This window comes from Bos mutus, chromosome 8, assembly GCF_027580195.1.
Source record: "Bos mutus isolate GX-2022 chromosome 8, NWIPB_WYAK_1.1, whole genome shotgun sequence".
Classification (NCBI taxonomy): domain Eukaryota; kingdom Metazoa; phylum Chordata; class Mammalia; order Artiodactyla; family Bovidae; genus Bos; species Bos mutus.
The window spans coordinates 74,408,241-74,427,971 of record NC_091624.1 but is presented as its reverse complement, the minus strand read 5'-3'; the positions used below and the strand labels follow the sequence as shown (position 1 = coordinate 74,427,971).

The window sequence follows — 19,731 nt, the reverse complement described above, 5'->3', positions numbered from 1 at the left end:
ATTGTTTCTAAAATGACCTCAAACTAATATCATAATATTAAAAATATATATCTCTTTTGATATTTTTACCTATTTGTTAGAAATTATCTACACTAGGTAAGTATCCTGACGTACGAGACAGGAATACTTACTACACCTCTCTGTAAAGAAATACCTTAAAAGAATGTGTTAACCTAGCCCTTTCCATCTGCTTTATGAAACTACCAAAAAAAAAAAAAAAAAAAGACACCCTCAGAAGATCTATCAATATACCTAAATCCTTCCAGAATGCAAACCTCACGAGACAGATGACCCTGTCCATCTCACGCCACCTGTCACCAAGCACCAGACACTATGATCACCTCAATAAGCGTTTTTTATCAAAAGACTGATAAATGAAAGAAATGCCCATTATTCCACAATTTTCCTTAAAACCTTTAAAATGAAAATAGGGTGGAATCCCCAAATTAAGTAATGAAAGATGATTTTATTACATTTCAAGTATATGTTTGTGGTACAAACTATTCTAAGTAGATTCCCACAACTGTAAAGAAAGCTATTAAGTATTCAGTGCCCCAAATCAACAGCTGTCAAATATAAAGCTGTGATATCACTGAAGCTGGGGAAAGGCAACTGAATAGATCTGTGGATAGTGATTTTTTTCTTTTAACTACAGTGGCTGACTTATTACATTTCTCACCACTTAAGAGTTTTTAGAATTAAATATGGGTCAACAATCATTAAACACATCAACAAGTGACACTCATTGAAATAAATCATACCAAACGGCCAGCATATTATAAGCTACTGTGACACTACCACTGCTTTCATAAATAAAAAATGAGAATTAAACTTTCATAGTAAAATATTTCACCAGACTAGATTGCGAATTTTGACACAGTCAATTTATCATTGTAAAAATCAGACGAGTCTCAGTCGGCTCTGGTCAGAAAGCTCATTAGTCTACTAAAATTATACCTTTGCCAGGATGTCATGATTCTTTTACTGAGAAATATCTGCCATTTAGTGAAAAGATTTCACAATATTTTTTTGCTTTGTCCAAAGAACGTTAAGTGTTTAAAACTGATGAATTTTAAAAAACCAATTATGAACAGATGGCTGTAAGAAAAAAAATCTTGCAAGTTTTAATTAAACTTAAGCACGATTCCTATAATTAAGCTATCTGTTTTCCATTTACTGAAAGTAAAATATTTTGCTCCTAAAGAAAGGTGGAATGTATTTTATACTCTGAACAGAAAAAAAAACAAAACAAAACTATGATTTAAAATTTGATCCTAAAAAACTATTAGTGAAAAGATGTTTTTAAACTAAAATTAAACTGAAATTAAACTCAAAGCCATTCTGAAATGAATACCTTCTTGTGAGCCTGTGCAAACCCTTGTGACTTACTGCAAATCCCCTTTCACATGTAGGCACTCATCCTGGCAATCTCCATACACACTGTCTTTACTGGTTGGCAGACACATTTATCTTTTATGAAAACATTTATCTTTCATGAGAATACTCATCCTTTTTCAAATCAAACTTTTTCATTTCTATAGGTTTTTCTTCCATTTTCAATGTTCTTCATTTCTTTCACTCTGCGAGAAGACATAAATGAAACTTGCAAGGCTGACACTGTGTTACCTGATTATTATACTTCAGAAAGAGTACAGTAAGTCCTCTACATATGAACCATCAAGTGTCAAACTTTCAAAGATGTGAACATGCATGCTGTAGGCCGGCTGCTGTACTGTACTAGTGTACTTTTCAAGGTACTGTAAGATTAAAAATCTTTTCATTTTTTTGTTTTTCTATGTACGTTATTATTTGTGTGAAAAGTATTATAAACCTATTATAGTAAAGTACTATCCAGCAGATTGTGTTAGTTGGGTACCTAAGGTAACTTTGTTAGACTTAGAAACATACTGGATTTACAAATGTCTGCTTGGAACAGAACTTGTTTGTATGTAGGGGACTTAGTGTATAGAGAAGCAAATACAATATTATCATAAATCGAATTCACATCCACACAAAGCACAGCTGCTCAGCCAGTTCAGTTCAGTTGCTCAGTCGTGTTCGACTCTTTGCGACCCCATGGACTGCAGCATGCCAGGCTTCCCTATCCATCGCCACTCCCAGAGTCTGCTCAAACTCACGCCCACTGAGTCAGTGATACCATCCACCTATCTCATCCTCTGTCGTCCCCTTCTCCTCCCACCTTCAATCTTCCCCAGCATCAGGGTCTTTTCCAACGAGTCAGTTCTTCGAATCAGGTGGCCAAAGTATTGGAGCTTCAGCTTCAACATCAGTCCTTCCAATGAATATTCAGGACTCATTTCCTTTAGGATTGACTGGCTTGATCTCCTTACAGTCCAAGGGACTCCTAAGAGTCTTCTCCAACATCACAGCTCAAAAACATCAGTTCTTCGGCACTCAGCTTTCTTTGTGGTCCAACACTCACATCCATACATGACCACTGGAAAAACCACAGCTTTAACTAGATGGACTTTTGTTGGCAAAGTAATGTCTCTGCTTTTTTAATACGCTGTCTAGGTTTGTCATACCTTTCCTTCCAAGGAGCAAGCGTCTTTTAATTTCATGGCTGCAGTCACAATCTGCAGTGATTTTGGAGCCCAAGAAAATAAAGTCTGTCCCTTTTTCCATTGTATTCCCATCTATTTGCCATGAAGTGATCAGACTGGATGCCATGATCTTAGTTTTTTGAATGTTGAGTTTTAAGCTTGCTTTTTCACTCTCTTCTTTCACTTTTATCAAAAGGCTCTTTAGTTCCTCTTCACTTTCTGCCGTAAGGGTGGTGTCATCTGCATATCTTAGGTTATTGACACTGTTTCTGAATTACTAACCAGTAATAGTTACTGAGCTTCATGTGACACCTAGGAGCAGCTGGTAAATATTTACATACCCATGAGAAGTAGAATTCTAACATATGTTTCTCCTGTGTTCAACCTAGTTGGAATACACAGACTTCAAATCAAATATGCCCAAACATACTTCCTCCTCAACCCCATGCCCTTCTGATAAGAACAAGCCCTATGCACAGCATGACCAGTCTCCCAGCTGCTTATCCAGAACCCTAGCCTCCTCCGCACCTAGTCCAAGACAACCCCACCTGCAATCAATTCATTCATCTCCATCTCAGCTTTACACTTAAATCATTTTTCACATTATCACTGAAACTGGCCTCTCTGGCCCCAGTCCTGCTCTCTCGAACACATTCTCCCCACCAGAAGCAGAATACCCATTTGAAACACAAACATGATCTATTATTTCACTTCTTAATCAGCATCAAAGGTTCTTCAATGTGTTCAGAAAAATGTACAAAATCCAGTAGGAATAAAATATGAGCCAGATACACAATATTTAATGTTTTAGGAGTCACATCAAAAATACAGGTGAGACTCTGCTTCTATCACATGCCTTATTTCTGTGTGTAATTTCCCTTTACTTCTCCTTAAAGGACAGGTGTGATGGCATTTTGGACCCACCCAGATAATCCCAAAATAACCTCATCTTAAAATCCTTAAATCACATCTGTAAAAGTCCCTTTTCCAAATAAGATGTGACATTTTACATGTTCCAGGGATTAAGACCTAATATCTTTGGGTGAACATTATTCAGCTTACTACAGTAGGTGATAAATAATACATACTAAATAAATGGACAATTTATTTAAAAAAAAAACAGGTGAGGAAGAGGAGAATGAGGGGTTATTATTCAATGAGTACAGAGCTTCTGCTTGGGAAGACGAAAATGTTCTGGAGATAGCGGGGCATGGTGGTTGTACAACAATGTGAATATACTTAATGCCATGTGTACCACAGAGCTATACACCTAAAAATAGTTAAAATGATATGTGTTATGTTGAAAAAGTGAAAGTATTAGTCACTCAGTTGTGTCCAACTCTTTGCAACCCTATGGACTGTAGCCTGCCAGGCTTTCTGTCCATGGAATTCTCCAGGCAAGAATACTTGAGTGAGTTGCCATTCCCTTCTCCAGGGGATCTTCCTGACCCAGGGATCAAACCAGGGCTTCCTGCATAGCAGGCAGATTCTTTACCATCTGAGCCAAAAGGGAAGTTATGTTGAAAAGTCAAAGTGAAGTCACTCAGTCGTGTGCAACTCTTCGTGACCCCATGGTATGTAGCCTGTCAGGCTCCTCCATCCATGGGATTTTCTAGGCAAGTATACTGGAGTGGGTTGCCATCTCCTTCTTCAGGGCATCTTCCTGACCCAGGGATCAAACCCGGGTCTCCCACATTAGAGGCAAACTCTTTCCTGTCTGAGCTGCCAGGGGACACATGTTACATTAAGTATATGTAATTGCAATAAAAAGGCCGATGAAATTAATTTTACTAACATAAACTAACAAACGGATCTTAACAAATCCAAACTATTATTATTTTAACATATAACCAATATAAAAATAATTACTAATGAGATATTTCACGTTCTTTTTTTTCATACTAAGTCTTTGAAGTCTGCTGTGTATTTACACACACCTCAATTTGGACACTAGATTTTCAAGGGTGTTTGAAATGTAAAATGTGGACCTACCAAAATTACACTTGTATTTCATGTGCTTATGCTGCTTTCATTTTTTAACTTTTAAATTAAACACAATCTAAAAGTTCAGTTCTTCCGTAACACTAGCCATGTTCTAAGTGTCCAGTAGCTGCCAGTGTCCAGAGGCTACTAAACTGGACAGCACAGTGCTACATCATCTGAGGCTTCCCCTCCTCAAGACTCATCCTTCCCTCCTCACACCTCACGCTCTGGCTCTGCTGAAATGTCATTTCCTAGACCTTACGTTCCCTCCCACTTCCAGGGTACCGAATATCCTGTTCCTTCTCCTGACCTTTTCTTCAGTGCACCTCTTCTCCTCCTTCAGGGCTCAAACAAGGCATTATGAGGCACTGCTTCTTCCAGCAAGTTTCTCCACACCTCCTGACTGCCAACCCTTGTGCCCCAAATTCAGTAAGGTCCTTCACTGCATTCTGGACTTTTACTACAAAAGAACTTTTCATGCTGCTTTGTAAGCACTTGTTGAATTTTCAGTAACTTCCCATTATCCTGTAATATCCATAAAAGCAGAAATGATGTACATTTATCACCTAACCCCACAGCAAGTCCTAAAGAGATATTTACTGGACAGATGAATACACAAATGACAGCGCACCAGGAACCTACTTTCTCCTTGTAAATATTTATCTGCTCTGACTCTGATTGGCTAAAGGCAGTTCACAGAGATTTAGACAGCAAGGGGTTGCATCAGCTACCATAAGCAGTGACTAACTTTTGAGTGTAGCAACATGCCAGGTCCTTCACTATCTCATGTCATTCTCACAACCACCCGGTTTACAGAAAAGATTCCGAGAGGTTAAATTGTATGGCCAAGGTTGCTTAGGTGGTGGACGTGGAACTCAAAACAATCTCAGCCCAGAGCCTACACGCTCAATCTCAATGTAGCAGAGGCTGAGAATTGCATGATCCAAATGGCAATACAGATAAATGCACAGAACTGTTGATATTTAAATCAATAAATGCAAACTGGGCTGGTACCTGTATTTGTGAGCTTGTCTTAGAAAATGACATCCCTAAATTGTGGGAAAATGCCTAAAATAGATCACACTGACTTACATTAAATTAATGACAAGTGTGAAAAGATTGTCACTTTACATAAAAAAGCATTTTATAATTTTTCGTTGATTTTTAAGAGCCCCTTCCGAAGGAATAATTAATTAATACTAAAACAGTGGAAAAATAAATAATAATGGATCCATTGCTTAACAATAATGACTGTACCTTTCAAAATCTAAAACCTCTCTTCTGTTAATCACTGTTGACCAAGCAAAACCCTATGGGTTGTTTAAAGCCATCCGGCAGCTACCTTGGTTTGGCAAGCATTTGTAGGCATTGACTCAGTTGATGTTGGAGTGAAAGGGGTGATTCCATCGCTGGAACCCTGACCCCAACTCACTCACCCAATTAAAAGATCCATCAGTAATCACTACTCACACAGACAAGATCAGGGGAAAAAATGGAACATTCAGCAATGTAAGTCAAAAGATAAGATGACTCTCTCACAATACTTTTTAATCATGAATTATCTGAAGTTCTACCCATCTGTTTAATAACGTTTTTAAAATTAGTCCTCAGGAAAAAAATGAGTTCAAAACTGAAAAATTTAAAGGCTCCAATCAATTTCCTTTTGCCTCACAGTTGTCTTTCAGCAGATAAAGAAAAATCCATAGTAACAAGATAACATTTCATGCATTTACACATTTTCTCCTATAGACATCTAAAGCCTTCAGAAAGTATATTATTTGTAGTCATGCCCATCTGACATTTTCCATTTTACTCAAAAGATTTTATGGTTTGGTATTACAGCAATATACAAATTTGACAGCTTGCAATAGGATCTAGTCCCTGTAGCAAATCATTCTGACAGTTAAGTACTATACAGCTACTAATGTACTTTTTTTTTACACTACACTTATTTAAAAATCTTGCAAAGTTGGAGACATGCATATGTTGAAATCCTGAAGAATGTTCTTAATGAGGTAATAAATTTTATACTGAGCATATTAAATAACAGGACCCTACACACCACACCACAATTTGGTCATTTGTAGTATCACTTATTCCCCTTTCAGTAATTCTCTATTACAACCAAATTTTTCCTCAACTGCATTTTAAACAATAAACTTGCTCATCGCTGTCAATGTTTATTATCTTCTTAGAATTTCTCTTCATCTTTAAAAATAACAGAAGACGTGAATAAATCAGTACATGAGTTTATGTGAAACATAATGACTTTTACTGATTGCCTTTACAACACATTTTTTTTCTTTTAAAGTGATGAAAGATAATCAATATGTCTTTGCATTCTCCGAACTGCACTAACAGAGGCTCTGTTGAATACAACTATGATTTCCTCTAGAAAGAAAGTGAAGCTGCTTTCTCACACTGCTGTAACATTCACTAAATAAGGACTCAGAGTGATCTTACAGCATGAGAGGCAAACCCCATCAGTAATTCTATTTTTAGTATTTGATGCATCTGATAATATAAGCCAGTTAGCAAGAGAATAAGTGTCTTCCTTTAGGAAATAGGAAAGCTGAATGTATTTTTTTTTTTTTTACATCCTTGATTCAACTCTTCAGATGGAACACCACAGTGAAACTACTCTATTTTCAGAATTGATGTACCTTTCAAAACTATAATCTTTGGCTTTCAAGTTCACTATTATTTGCCTTCAGGTACAAATTTTAAAGTGTATAGAGGCTTCTAAGCAGAATAGTTGGCCTCAGCCAGATACTGAAAGGTTTGGAGCTCCGTCATCACTGCAGTATAAATTCCTTTTCAAAATAATGTTCTTCACTCGGAGAACACTTGTGCCTGTGCTTGGTTCACTTGTCAAATACAAGTCGGAGGTCATCAAACGCCTGGGGGTAACTTCAGCTATTTCAAAAATCATTTCTCCCTCTATTTGGCTGCAGAAATAAAATTTCAAAACCCATAGGAATGTCTGCAGACATAGAAACCAGAGGTAGTCACTATGCCGCTGTGAGAAAGGTGCAAGGTGCACAAATACCACCAAGTTCTCTATGCAATGACAGCACATGAGATTTTCTTTGATACATGCAACTGAATATTTCAATAATGCCATAAGACTTCTATTCGAGAACTTTCTCTCCAAAAGGGAAAACCATTTTAAAACTAATTGTTACATTTGGGGTCTGCTGCAATTTTCCAAGATTTCTTATAACCCACAAACTTGCCTTGTTGTTTTATTTATATAAATTCAATGAATATTTAATTAATTTGATCTTCAAGAAGTGATTGATGTGTATAATAGACATTCACAGTTAAATATGTAACAAATACAATAATTCTGTGCTGATTTACTCTTTTATTAAATGTTCTTCCCTTAAATTTTATAATCAGATTTAAGATTGGTGATCTGTTTCCTGACTCTGCTGCTGTCTTCTGTGTGATCATACTATAAAAGCATTGCCCACTCTAATTTCCCGTTCTTAATTGTTCCTGATAATTTTTACCCTATATTTTCTATTATGAAAATTTCTTTAAAAAAGACATTCTAACTTCAGTTGTGTTTTACATCTCCCTACTTCCTTTTTTGTTGTCATCTTCTTTGCACAATTTTTCAAAGATTTAATTATGACCAGAAATTCAATTATGACCGTGGCCAACCAATCATATTAGTAGAGAAAACAAGACAGAAGGAAATAAGAAAAGGAAATGACTGAGTAAATTCTAAAATCTATACCATGTGGGAGCAATTTTTTCTTCTTGTCCTCAGGCATACCAACCCCAAGAGTGCCTACCCTGAGCACACACTCAAGTGGGGAGTAGGAGACATTCCTGGCATCCGCTCCATTCTTTTCCCTACCAGGTGCCAACGCTCTGACATCCTCTGGATAAGCAGAGAAGGTACAGCAGGACATAGGCAAGGGGGCTGGGAACAAAAGGACTCATCACAAGGATAATTTTTCCCAAACTGAAAGTCATTCCGAACCAAAGGAATCCATTCTAAATGAGTAGATAAGAAAATGCTCAGTAATCTAGAACCTGTGTTAATAATGAGAAGAATGCTTAAGTTGACAGAGAAAATGGTTCTCCCTTTTGAACATGGCTTGGACCCACAGACTATTCAGGTAACATTCGGCCACTTCTCTCTTGTTAAAGGGGTGATTCTGCCTAATAACCTGGTGTTTCCAGAAAGCCAACTGTAGCATTTTTAAGATGGTGTAGCCATTACTTTATTAGCCCCTAGACAATTATTCTACACAGAAGTTAAATATTGTTCAAGAAAGAAAAGGGGGGAGGGGTGGACAAACTAATTGGATAAATACCACTGTAGCCAAATATATTTTTGTGGTATTTTGTTTAAAAATAATAATGAATTTTATTAAAGCATTTAAATTAACAGCCACATTAATAAAATACAATGTCTTGAAAATAACTCCAGTGCCATCCATTTAATTATGGGACTTGAAAGAGGCCACACCTGTGATATTAGCAAACAAGGTGGCTGGATGAGATAAAGGTTCTTCACAAAACACACACTATTTTAGGATCAACATAATCCACTGAAGAACACTGAAAGAGCTGTGTTCCATTCGTTGTCTCCTTTTTTTAATGGTCATTATAAGAGGAAAAATCTGCTATAGCAAACAAATCCTTTCTTACATCCTCTACAAGAATCTTCCTACACAAATAATTGTACAGAGGAGTATTTCAAAAACCACAAGTTGAATCTATGAATAAATAAAAGGCTAACAACAATATTACCAAAATATTCAAATAGCTCTGCATAAACTCCAATATTCTGTATTCTAAAAAGACTACTACTAACAATAAGCATTTTTTATATATAGCTTTCATACCTCAGAAGACATTTTAAACTCGCTTGCCATAAACTGTTCTTTAAGCCTCTTACAGTTACTAGCCCTTACTAGTGTTGCTTATTACTGATATATAAAAACACTAACTTGCCCCAAGGGAAGAGCAACTCTTTTCATATGGCTAAATGAAAACCTGAAAACTAAAAACCACCCTCTGGAATTCAGCACTTTGAATGCACAGCAGGCAGCACTTTTTCTGCCCTGCTGTCAGCGAGAGCCCTCCTTGGGTGAGAGCACCCGATCAGGCATCACATCTCTGTCTGTCTATCTGTCTCTCCCCCCCACACACAAAGACACATACACAGACACACCTACACACCCCCCTCTAAAATTGGGCCAGGCTCTGATTAGGCACTTTCTCAACGAGGTGGTTTAACGGCAACTGGGTAAGAAATTGGAACAGCAGCACCACCTAGTGGGCACTGGAGAGAGGCTCAGATTTCCCTTGCCTCTGCTTCAGTCAGGTCACTCTAGGTTTTCAATCCCCAGCTGACCAGAGGTTCCAAGATCAGAACTCTCAGACAACAGGGAAAGTGTTCCATGCGTATTCAGAGACTCTCCAAATTACTGCTAGGCTCTGTTGCCTAATCACATGTACCCATTGATGCAGATAAGGTAACCAGTGCCTTGTTTTAAAACTGCTTGTGGAAGAGATGTGCATGAATTTAGCACCATGACTTTTAAAGGATTTTTCCTTTAAAAAAAAAAATAAATAAAGGACAAGTCATTTCATACTGTCTGATCAAATCCTTCAGCCACAATAATTTTGTGTCAGAAGCATAAAGAGTAAGTAAAATTTTGCTGCCTTTTTATTCATTTCATGAATATTTATTCAGTACCTACCATATATATGCACATACACACACATACCACATAATTTTAATCTATGATACTTGATTAGTAATCAAGGTTGTTCTGTTATATTTAAAATGGATGACCAACAAGGACTTAATACATAGCACATGGGACTCTGCTCAATGTTATGTGCTAGTCTAGATGGAAGAGAGATTTGGGAGAGAATGGATACATGTATGTTTATGGCTGAGTCCCTTCACTGTTCACCTGAAATGACCCAGATAACCACGATGGTATGGTCACCCACCTAGAGCCACACATCCTGAAGTGTGAAGTCAACTGGGCCTTAGGAAACATTACTACAAACAAAGCTAGTGGAGGTGATGGAATTTCAGCTGAGCTATTTCAAAGTGTAAAAGATGATGCTGTTAAAATTCTGCACTCAATATGCCAGCAAATTTAGAAAATTCAGCAGTGGCCACAGGACTGGAAAAAGTCAGTTTTCATTCCAATCCCAAAGAAAGGCAATGGCAAAGAGTGTTCAAACTACTGTACAATTGCTCTCATTTCACATGCTAGCAAGGCAATGCTCAATCTCCTTCAAGCTAGGCTTCAACAGTACATGAATTGAGAAACACCAGATGTACAAGCTAAATTTAGAAAAGGCAGAAGAACCAGAGATTAAATTATCAACATTTGCTGGATTGTAGAAAAAGCAATGGAATTCCAGAAAAACATCTATTTCTGTTTCATTGACTATACTAAAGCCTTTGACTGTGTAGATCACAAAAAACTGTGGAAAACAAAGAAATGGGAATACCAGACCATCTTACCAGTCTCCTGAGAAACCTGTATTAAGCAGCAACAGTTAGAACCAAACATGGAATAACAAACTTGTTCAAAATTGGGAAAGGGGTACATCAAGGTTGTATACTGTTACTCTGCTTATTTAACTTCTATGCAGAGTATATCATGTGAAATGCTGGGCTGGATGACTCATTTCCAAAGAGCCAACACATTGGAAAAGACCTTGTTTCTGGGAAAGATTGCAAGTAGGAGAAGAGGAGGGTGACAAGATGTTAAGGGGTGACAGAGGATAAGATGATGACAGAGGATAAGATGGTGACAGAGGATAAGACTCAACGAACATGAGTTTGAGCAAACTCTGGGAGATAGTGAAGGACAGGGAAGCCAGGCATGCTGCAGACCATGGGGTCACAAAGAGTTGGACATAACTTGGAGACTGAACAGCAATAACAATCACAACATTGTTAACTGGCTATAACCCAATTCAAAATAAAAAGTTTAAAGTTTGGGGGAAAAAAGTAATCAAGGTTGCTCAATTTCTATAAGAACTGCTGCTGCTGCTAAGTCATTTCAGTCATGTCCGACTCTGTGTAACCCCATAGACAGAAGCCCACCAGGCTCCTCGTCCCTGGGATTCTCCAGGCAAGAATACTGGAGTGGGTTGCCATTTCCTTCTCCAGTGCATGCACACATGCTAAGTTGCTCCAGTTGTGTCCGACTCTGGGCAACTCTATGGACAGCAGCCCACCAGGCTCCTCTGTCCACGGAATTCCCTAGGCAAGAATACTGGAGTGGGTTGCCATTTCCTTCTCTGTCTATAAGAACAGGTAATGTTAAGATACTAAATTGGATCATAAAATCAATAATTGTACAGTAGCAAATATACATCTGTTGCCAAATGTTATTGCATTATTCACAAATAAGAAATTTAAACAATCAGCCAAAAAAAAAAAAAAAAAAACCTCTAGGGATGCTTTTTAAAAGCAATTAAGAACTTCTATTTTGCCAGACTGCCACTTACTTCTTTAAACAAAGATATTATCTTCCTGAAAATGACAAAAACTTTCTCATCGTGTGTATGTCTTCTCTGTGTGTGGACCAGGGGGTTCTCATATGGGGGTGAGATATATCTGGCATTGCTTACTTTCTTTCTAGTTTTGTTGAGAAGTACCTGACATACATCACTGTATAAGTTTAAGGCATACTGCATGATGGTTTGATTTACATATATTGTGAATGAATACCACAGTATGTCTAGCTAACATCCATCTTCTCATATAGAAACAACAAAAAGAAATTTAAGAAGGGAAAAAAATTATTCCTGTGATGAGAACTCATAGGATTTATTCTCTTAGGAGCTTTCCTACACAATACACAGCAGTCTCAGCTATAGTCATGATGTTGTCCATTACATCCACAGTGCTTCTTTACCTTATAACTAGAAGTTTATACCTTTTGGCTTCACCTGTTTGGTCAGGGATGCTGTGATCTATGATACACATGACAGCCATCCACAACAATTAACTGACCTAAAACGTCAACAGAGCCAAAGCCAAAAACGCCCAGTCTAGACTGTGAGATGCTGGAAGAAAGGAACAAATTCTTACTCAAAAATGTACACCAAGTATTTGGTAAGGTCAGGTAATAACTGTTTGGCGAAATACACTGACACAAACATCTAATTCCTATCCCCAACCCCCCATCTGTGTGAATAAGAAAGCAGATGAACAATCCAGCATCCAGAAAAGGGCTGGCTATAGCTCCAGAAAAAAAGCGAAACTGACGCTAGCAGACACACACACATTCACTAAGCAGACACAGTAAACATTCCATCTAGACTCAGGCCAGCGGAGATGAATACTACATGAAATGACTGCTCTTACTTCTAGCTGGATGCACACTGATTAATGAAACTTCAAAAGAATATGCAACATACACAATCAAGGTGGCAACCTTTGCCATTTTTGGAGGCCATCATCAGATTTCAGATTTCTAGATACAGTTTCTTGGCTGGCACTGAAATGATCCATGCTGGCCCTCCCTGTTGTTCCATTAAAACCCCTCTGAGACTGGTATTGGTGACAACAGATCACTAGGGACAATCTGTAGACAAGAGTAGCCGGTACACAGGTCCTTAAAGCGAAGCATCAAGAGCAGTGACCACTTATTCCAAGGGGCATTAATGTGATAACAGAAACCATCTTTTAGGAAAGAGACCCAAAGGTGGGTGTTAAATGTAGTGTTGGAATTTCTACAAATACATATTACTTGTAAATCAGAAAAAAATTAAAATGTAAGACATTTGTTAGTATTTGTCACACTAAGCATTACGTTTTGTAGTATGTAATGAACTCAACGTTTTTCTTTATAACCTGCCTTACAATCCTAATTCTGGCAATTTTTTTGTTTCTTTCTTTCTTATTGGTAGGTTGTTTTCCTCCAATGAAAGATATTTTTTATAATTTTTAATGGACAAAACTAATGCATTCTATCCTAAAGACCCAAACAATATCCACAGATAGAATATGTATCAATTGAATAATGAAAACAAGTTTATATAACTAAAAAGCAGTAGATGAAAAGCAGTTTGTACATAAAATATAATGTGATATAGGATTTATTGTATTTTTTCTTTTTTCTGTACCAATTTTCCAACCTTTGGGGTGTTAAAATTTTTACACTCAAACTGCACTTATAAGAGAGGACAAAATTAAGGCTACATATGAGATTTCTTGAAATCAAGCAGAAATACAGCAGTCAGCACAGTCACAGAAGACACTACTTCTGCCTCTCTCTCTTACTTTTTAAACTGGTGATCAAGATATAAGGTTGCAAACATTTTCCCTTGGAAGTTCATGAGCTGAACAACCTTACTCTCTTCTGATAGTCACCATGAACTTTGAAGGGCCATTTAAATGCCCCAGTTATTTCCATCTCATTCTCAAAACTTCCATACCACACTCTGATCATGTTGGCAGATGATCTCATATCTGCCAACAGCAATCATCGGGTGTAGAAAGGGCCACATATTTTCTAGCTATGTGAAATTCTTAATGGAGCTATAGTGGAAAATAACAGGGTTCACTGAAAGACAGAATCTAAGTTCCTGAAACAGAAGTCCAGAGACAAAACACCCTGCTACCCAGTGGGGGAGAGACTACTAATAACAAAGAAAGAAACACTCAGGTTAAAGAGTTACAGCTCAGTGTCGGAAATAGTGGAAAGACCCCAAGTTAGAAATAACAAGGACTAAACAAATTGTAGGGTATTAAGTACACTTGTAAGACATGCTTCAGTATTTTAAAGTCATGCAATTTACCTGTAGGAAAAATTCTCATTAAATGTGAAATATTAAGAGCCTGAACTAGTAATCTGTTGACTCACAATTTAACAGAACTCCAAGATAACTTCAGTGTTGAGGACAAAAAAGGCCTCCCTTTTCATGAAAAAAGGAAAAAAAAAAAAAAAACAATCTAACAAAGAGAAACAATGAGAAGATAACCAGCCAGAGAGTTGGGCAATTTAAATGAACTTAATCTGTTGGTGAGAAAATCCCTCGGGAATGATCAAAGTTTCTCTGCAAGTCTCTTCTCGGTGAAGAGATGATGAAATCAAGTTAGACTCGTTTTTCTAAGTCAAGGCCAACCAAAGACAGGCAACAGACAGAAAGACTAAGCAATTCAAACAAAGATATTTGGATAATTTGGGTCAGTTACTAACAAACTTTACTGATAACCTTGAGATTGAAAAGTCACATTAATTCATGAAATGCAGTATTCCTTTGCCTTACTGAAGACATAATTTGTAGAAAGCTATATGCATACTTACAATACAACAGAAAAAGAATACGTACAGGTATGTAATTTAGGCTAAAAGTATAAAAAATGTAGAATAATTCAATGAAGCTAAGAAAAAAGTATGTGCATGAATAGAAATATTGAGAACTTGAAATTAACACTAATTTATGAGGAAAAAAAAAAAGTATTGGCACTCACCAATTTTAACCTCTGTAAAGGTATTCTGCCTACATCTATCTGTGTCCTTTCTGGGACATTAGTAAACCGGACTTCTGGGACTGCAACGGCGCACATGACATGGGCCCACCTACAGGAAACGAGACAGAAATGTAAACAAATGTTCCCTAAACTTAACACGGCCTGTACTTCCACCAGGAGGTGACAATTCACATGCATGGGAAACACACAGATGAGAAAGCAAGCCCAGAGCACCTATGTCCATCACAAACAGACTCTCTGAATTTCAAAGCTATTGGATGATACCTGGACAGACTCAGTGCCACACCTGCCCACCACAGTGACAGGAAGAACTAGGTGAAGACCAAAGTATACTATCATTGTATTTATATGTTTCTACATATGACTGTAAAATACTGAGATGCATGTCTGCTATTTCACTTGACACTGCATTACATAGGTGTTTAATATACTTAAGATAATTAATATGTGGCAAAAGATTAGTTCAATTAATAAAAGGTATGAAAATGAAATGAGTATACCATATAATCTTTTTATAATTTTGATGTCATGAAGCAAACCAGAATAGCAAAAATTCTCTAGAAGAATTAATACAGATTAAGTCTTTAATTAAATTGTTTCTTATTGCAATCCTACTATAATCAAAGGAACCAAGAGATAAGGGGAAATGAAATTTAACTTGTTTCCTGTTTCCTACTAAAACCCTTGTGCTCAGTTCAGTTCAGTTCAGTTGCTCAGTCATGTCCGACTCTGCAACCCCATGGACTGCAGCATGCCAGGCTTCCCTGTCCATCACCAACTCCTGGAGGTTACTCAAAAACCTTGTGCATCTCCTTTCAAATTCTGAATCACTCCAGAAAAATGACAACGTCCTCATTAACACTATTAAGTTTCTCATAAGTCTTACGCCTCAAACAAACATAAAGACTCGAGGTTTAAAGAGATTTTGAAAGAATTATCAAATTTGTCAACTTATTTTTAAGTCAAAGCATGTTATTTCACTCAAATAACGTAAGACTCCATCCTGCCTTTAAAGACCACCAGGAGAGAGAATAAGTATCAACCCGAACAGGGTACTCTTTCATATCTAAATAAATGTTATAATTTATAGCAAACATTACTTCTTTTTGTCCTAGTCCAAGGGAAGGAAGAGAAGTCCTTATCGCCTCCATCTTTACAGGAACTGGCGGTCTGCACCATTCATGTAACAGTCCCAGAACCAGTCAATAGTTTTCAGCACAGTGTCAATCACATTAACTAAGACTAAGAGATGAACATCTAAAATTGAGCAAACACACAGTCTCTTAGACTAAACTTTACCAACACAGAAATGATAAATGCCTTTATTCTCCCTTATAATCAATCAGAAACATGTGTACATGCACATGATTACATGACATTACATTATATTACTCCAGGAGTCTCAACTCCAGTGTCCATAGGGCCAGGCAGGATGAAACCAAATAAACATATACTGGTAAATCATGGTAACCTAGAGAATGTCTACTCTCTTTAGGCCAGGTTCTCATCCTAACTGATTATTGTCATATAAAGATGCACAATCATTTACCAAGTAAAGATGAAAATCTGGATTTTTATATAACTCTCAACTTTTAAAATCTGAATTAAATTCATAAAATGGTGGCAGTCAAATAAAACATATCTTGGGGCTGGATGTGGCTCCCAAGTGCCATAATACAACCTATACCTAAATTATTTCTACAAGTCTCTAATTTATAGGAAACTATAATTTGCTTTGGCCCCATCTTAAATGATTAAATTGGGTCATAAAGATAAAATTCATGCAAAAATACATTTCAGCTGCTGCCATAGAAACATTACCCATCTTTTTTGTTCACTTATGAGTCTCTTCATATTTTCCAACTGTCCCCTTTAAACTGTAAAATCAATCTTTTCTCCCTGTGTTTCTATTTAAGAATATACACTTTCTTGTTAATTTACTGGTGTTAAAAGTAAATGGTTTTGTTCTAACACTATGATTATAATTGATTTTATTTATCTGAAGATAACAGATTTCATTGTTTTCAGGCATATTCTGCTTTTATGACAACAGCAGCATTCATCAAATTAAAAACAAGAATTCCAATGGCACGAGAATACAGGCTGTCTTCAAGCTCTGTTAGTGAAAGAGGGATTACTCCTTATGATGTCAAAGACAGAACAGAAGCAGACTGAGAACACCTTCACCCAGCAGAAATGTGCTGTCAGTAATGGCTTCTGGAAACGTACAAAATCTCCACCTTGCACCTGAACAGCAAGAGCTGTGGAACAGCGTGGGAGAGATGTTCAAGGAGAAGGGGACACAGGGATACTTACGGTTGACTTATGCTGTTTTATGGCAGAAACCAATACAACATTGTAAAGCAACTATCCTCCGATTAAAAATTATTTTTAAAAAGATCAAACATTTTAACTTATTAATAAAAACAAAGCTGTGGAACGCATGTGTACAACAATGAGAAGCAAAGCACACTGTAAACCCAGAAGTTCAACACTCAACAGAGGAGAAGGAAATGATGAAATTCCGCACAATTAACGCACTACTTACTTATTGTTCTTAGTTTCCTTAAGAGCACCCCCTCTCAAATTGCAGAGACAGCACTCCTAGGGCAGAAACAAATGTCACATAATTATTAGAGTCATGTAATAAAAGTCAGCACTATTTATCTAAATATCCCCATACAGTCTATTTTTTTATTTTAAATTAAAACTATCAGGAACTTCATGAAGGACTATCTCTTAACAGTTCAAGAAGGGAGAGGAAAAAGAGAGATGGGAAGGTGAGAGACAACCAAAAGTGTTCTGGGTGTGTGTATCTCCTGGAGGGAACTGTCATTATTCTAGCATCAAGAACGCCATTGCTGGGGGGACCTGTGACTCAGAAACTGGTGTGTGGAGAGGTAGGTACCAGAATTCTACAACAGGGCACACACATACGACTCCCTTGAGTTCTAGGAATCCATTCCTGAATACAGGATGGCTAAAACACAGAGTAGTGGCAGGCTTTGTTCTAATATAGAGATAAGCAGGAAGTTCTTTATAAGAACACTCTTCACAAAAGTATCACTTGGGTCTTTCTGTGGGCAAATATTGTTGGAAAAATTATTCTGATAAATGCAGGCTTTCCAGAAAAATAGAAAACAGTGCCATTAAATGTATTCCTTTATCTTCCCCACACTGACTTTACATTTTTGGCACTTTTAAAAAATAACTGCACTTATTTATTTTTGGCTGCGCTGTGTCTTTATTGCGGCGAGCTAGAGCGACTCTCTAGTTGTGGTGCGTGGGCTTCTCATGGCTGTGGCTTCTCTTGTGGTGGAACACGGGTCTAGGGCATGCTGGCTTCAGTGGTTACTGCATATGGGCTCAGCAGTTGCAGCTACCGGGCTCTAGCACACGGGCTCAACAGTCGTGGCACATGGGCTTAATTGCTCTGTGTCATGTGGGATCTTCCTGGACCAGCTATTGAACCCATGTCATCTGAAATGGGAGGTGGATTCTTTACCACTGAGCTACCAGGGAAAGCCCTCTATTTTTGGCATTTTTATGTGTCTTAGATTGGCATATACTTTTTACTCCAAGATGACTCCCTTTACATAATAAAGATATACTTATCACTTCTCATTACAATTTTATGAAAAACTCCATAAGAAAACATGGCCAAAAAGTAATGCAATGACTTCTGTTGACCTAGAATTTTTAACTAAATATCTAAGCAACGTTTTTATTTTCAACCTCAAGCTTGTACTCCCAGTTTACTGCACTAGTATCTTTTTTTCAATAGTTACAGGTTATTTGGTGGGTTTTTTTTTTTTTTTCCTTCAAGCTGTCTATATAAAATTTCTTTATCTATTCTCCCAAGTGATCTCCTTTAAATGATTTTGACAGCTTTGCCCAAGCCTGTGAAGATTAGATCCCTCTAACTTATCTAATAATAATGGGGTGTCAAACTCTGCAGCATTTATTTTTGTGAGAATAACACCAAAACTACTGAGGAGGATCAACATATCTATAGAACGCTTAATAGGGAGCAAAAAAATAAAAGAAAGAAAATACAAGAAATTTTCAATGGTTTTATTTGTCTGGGAAGTCTCTACACACTGATTTGAAGTTTTCCCTGGTGATTATTAAAGGTTCACAGTAGCAAAAGGTCCATATTAGCTGCCCTGTGGACATCCATTTGAATTCATCACAAACCCAGCTCAAGAACTTGATAGAGAACATTCTTTAGTGTAAAGCCATATTCCAGGGGCCTTTCAAAGAACTGGTTTTGATGAAACACACAACAAAAGGAAAATTTCACACTCAAAATACTGAAAATGAAAAATGGAATAATTTGAATTATTCAATAACATCCAAATTATTCAGTAACTATTTCATAAAATGTTTTTGACTTTCAGTATTTTTCCAGTAATTTAACATACTTTCTAGAGACAGAATGAAAATAAAACACAAGGTCAGATACTTTCATTCAATATAAAAAGATGTGAGTATGAAGTGGGAATGTGGGAAGGGAGAGTTGCAGACTGTGAGGAGTACAGACACTGAGAGAATTAGTTGTCTGATTAATGAAACTAGTAGTGAGAAGAAGCCTAAAGGGATGAGTTGGCAGAGTTAAAAATAGCACAGCAGCGTGGAGGCTGCTCCATACACCTGATTAGGATCAGGAACAGGCACATGTGC

The 19,731-nt window shown here is 37.2% G+C and overlaps 1 protein-coding gene across 6 annotated transcripts in view; it reads right to left on the bottom strand.

Annotated features, from left to right (window-relative positions):
• Window positions 1-19,731, bottom strand: part of KDM4C (lysine demethylase 4C) — a 411,129-nt gene that overhangs the window by 104,580 nt on the left and 286,818 nt on the right. For all 6 annotated transcript variants that reach the window (XM_070375870.1, XM_070375869.1, XM_070375868.1 and 3 more), the window contains 2 exons: window positions 17,597-17,652; window positions 15,028-15,136 (listed from right to left, as the gene is read on the bottom strand). In XM_070375870.1, the coding sequence (XP_070231971.1) occupies window positions 15,028-15,136; window positions 17,597-17,652 (165 nt within the window). The remainder of the gene's footprint in view (window positions 1-15,027; window positions 15,137-17,596; window positions 17,653-19,731) is intronic.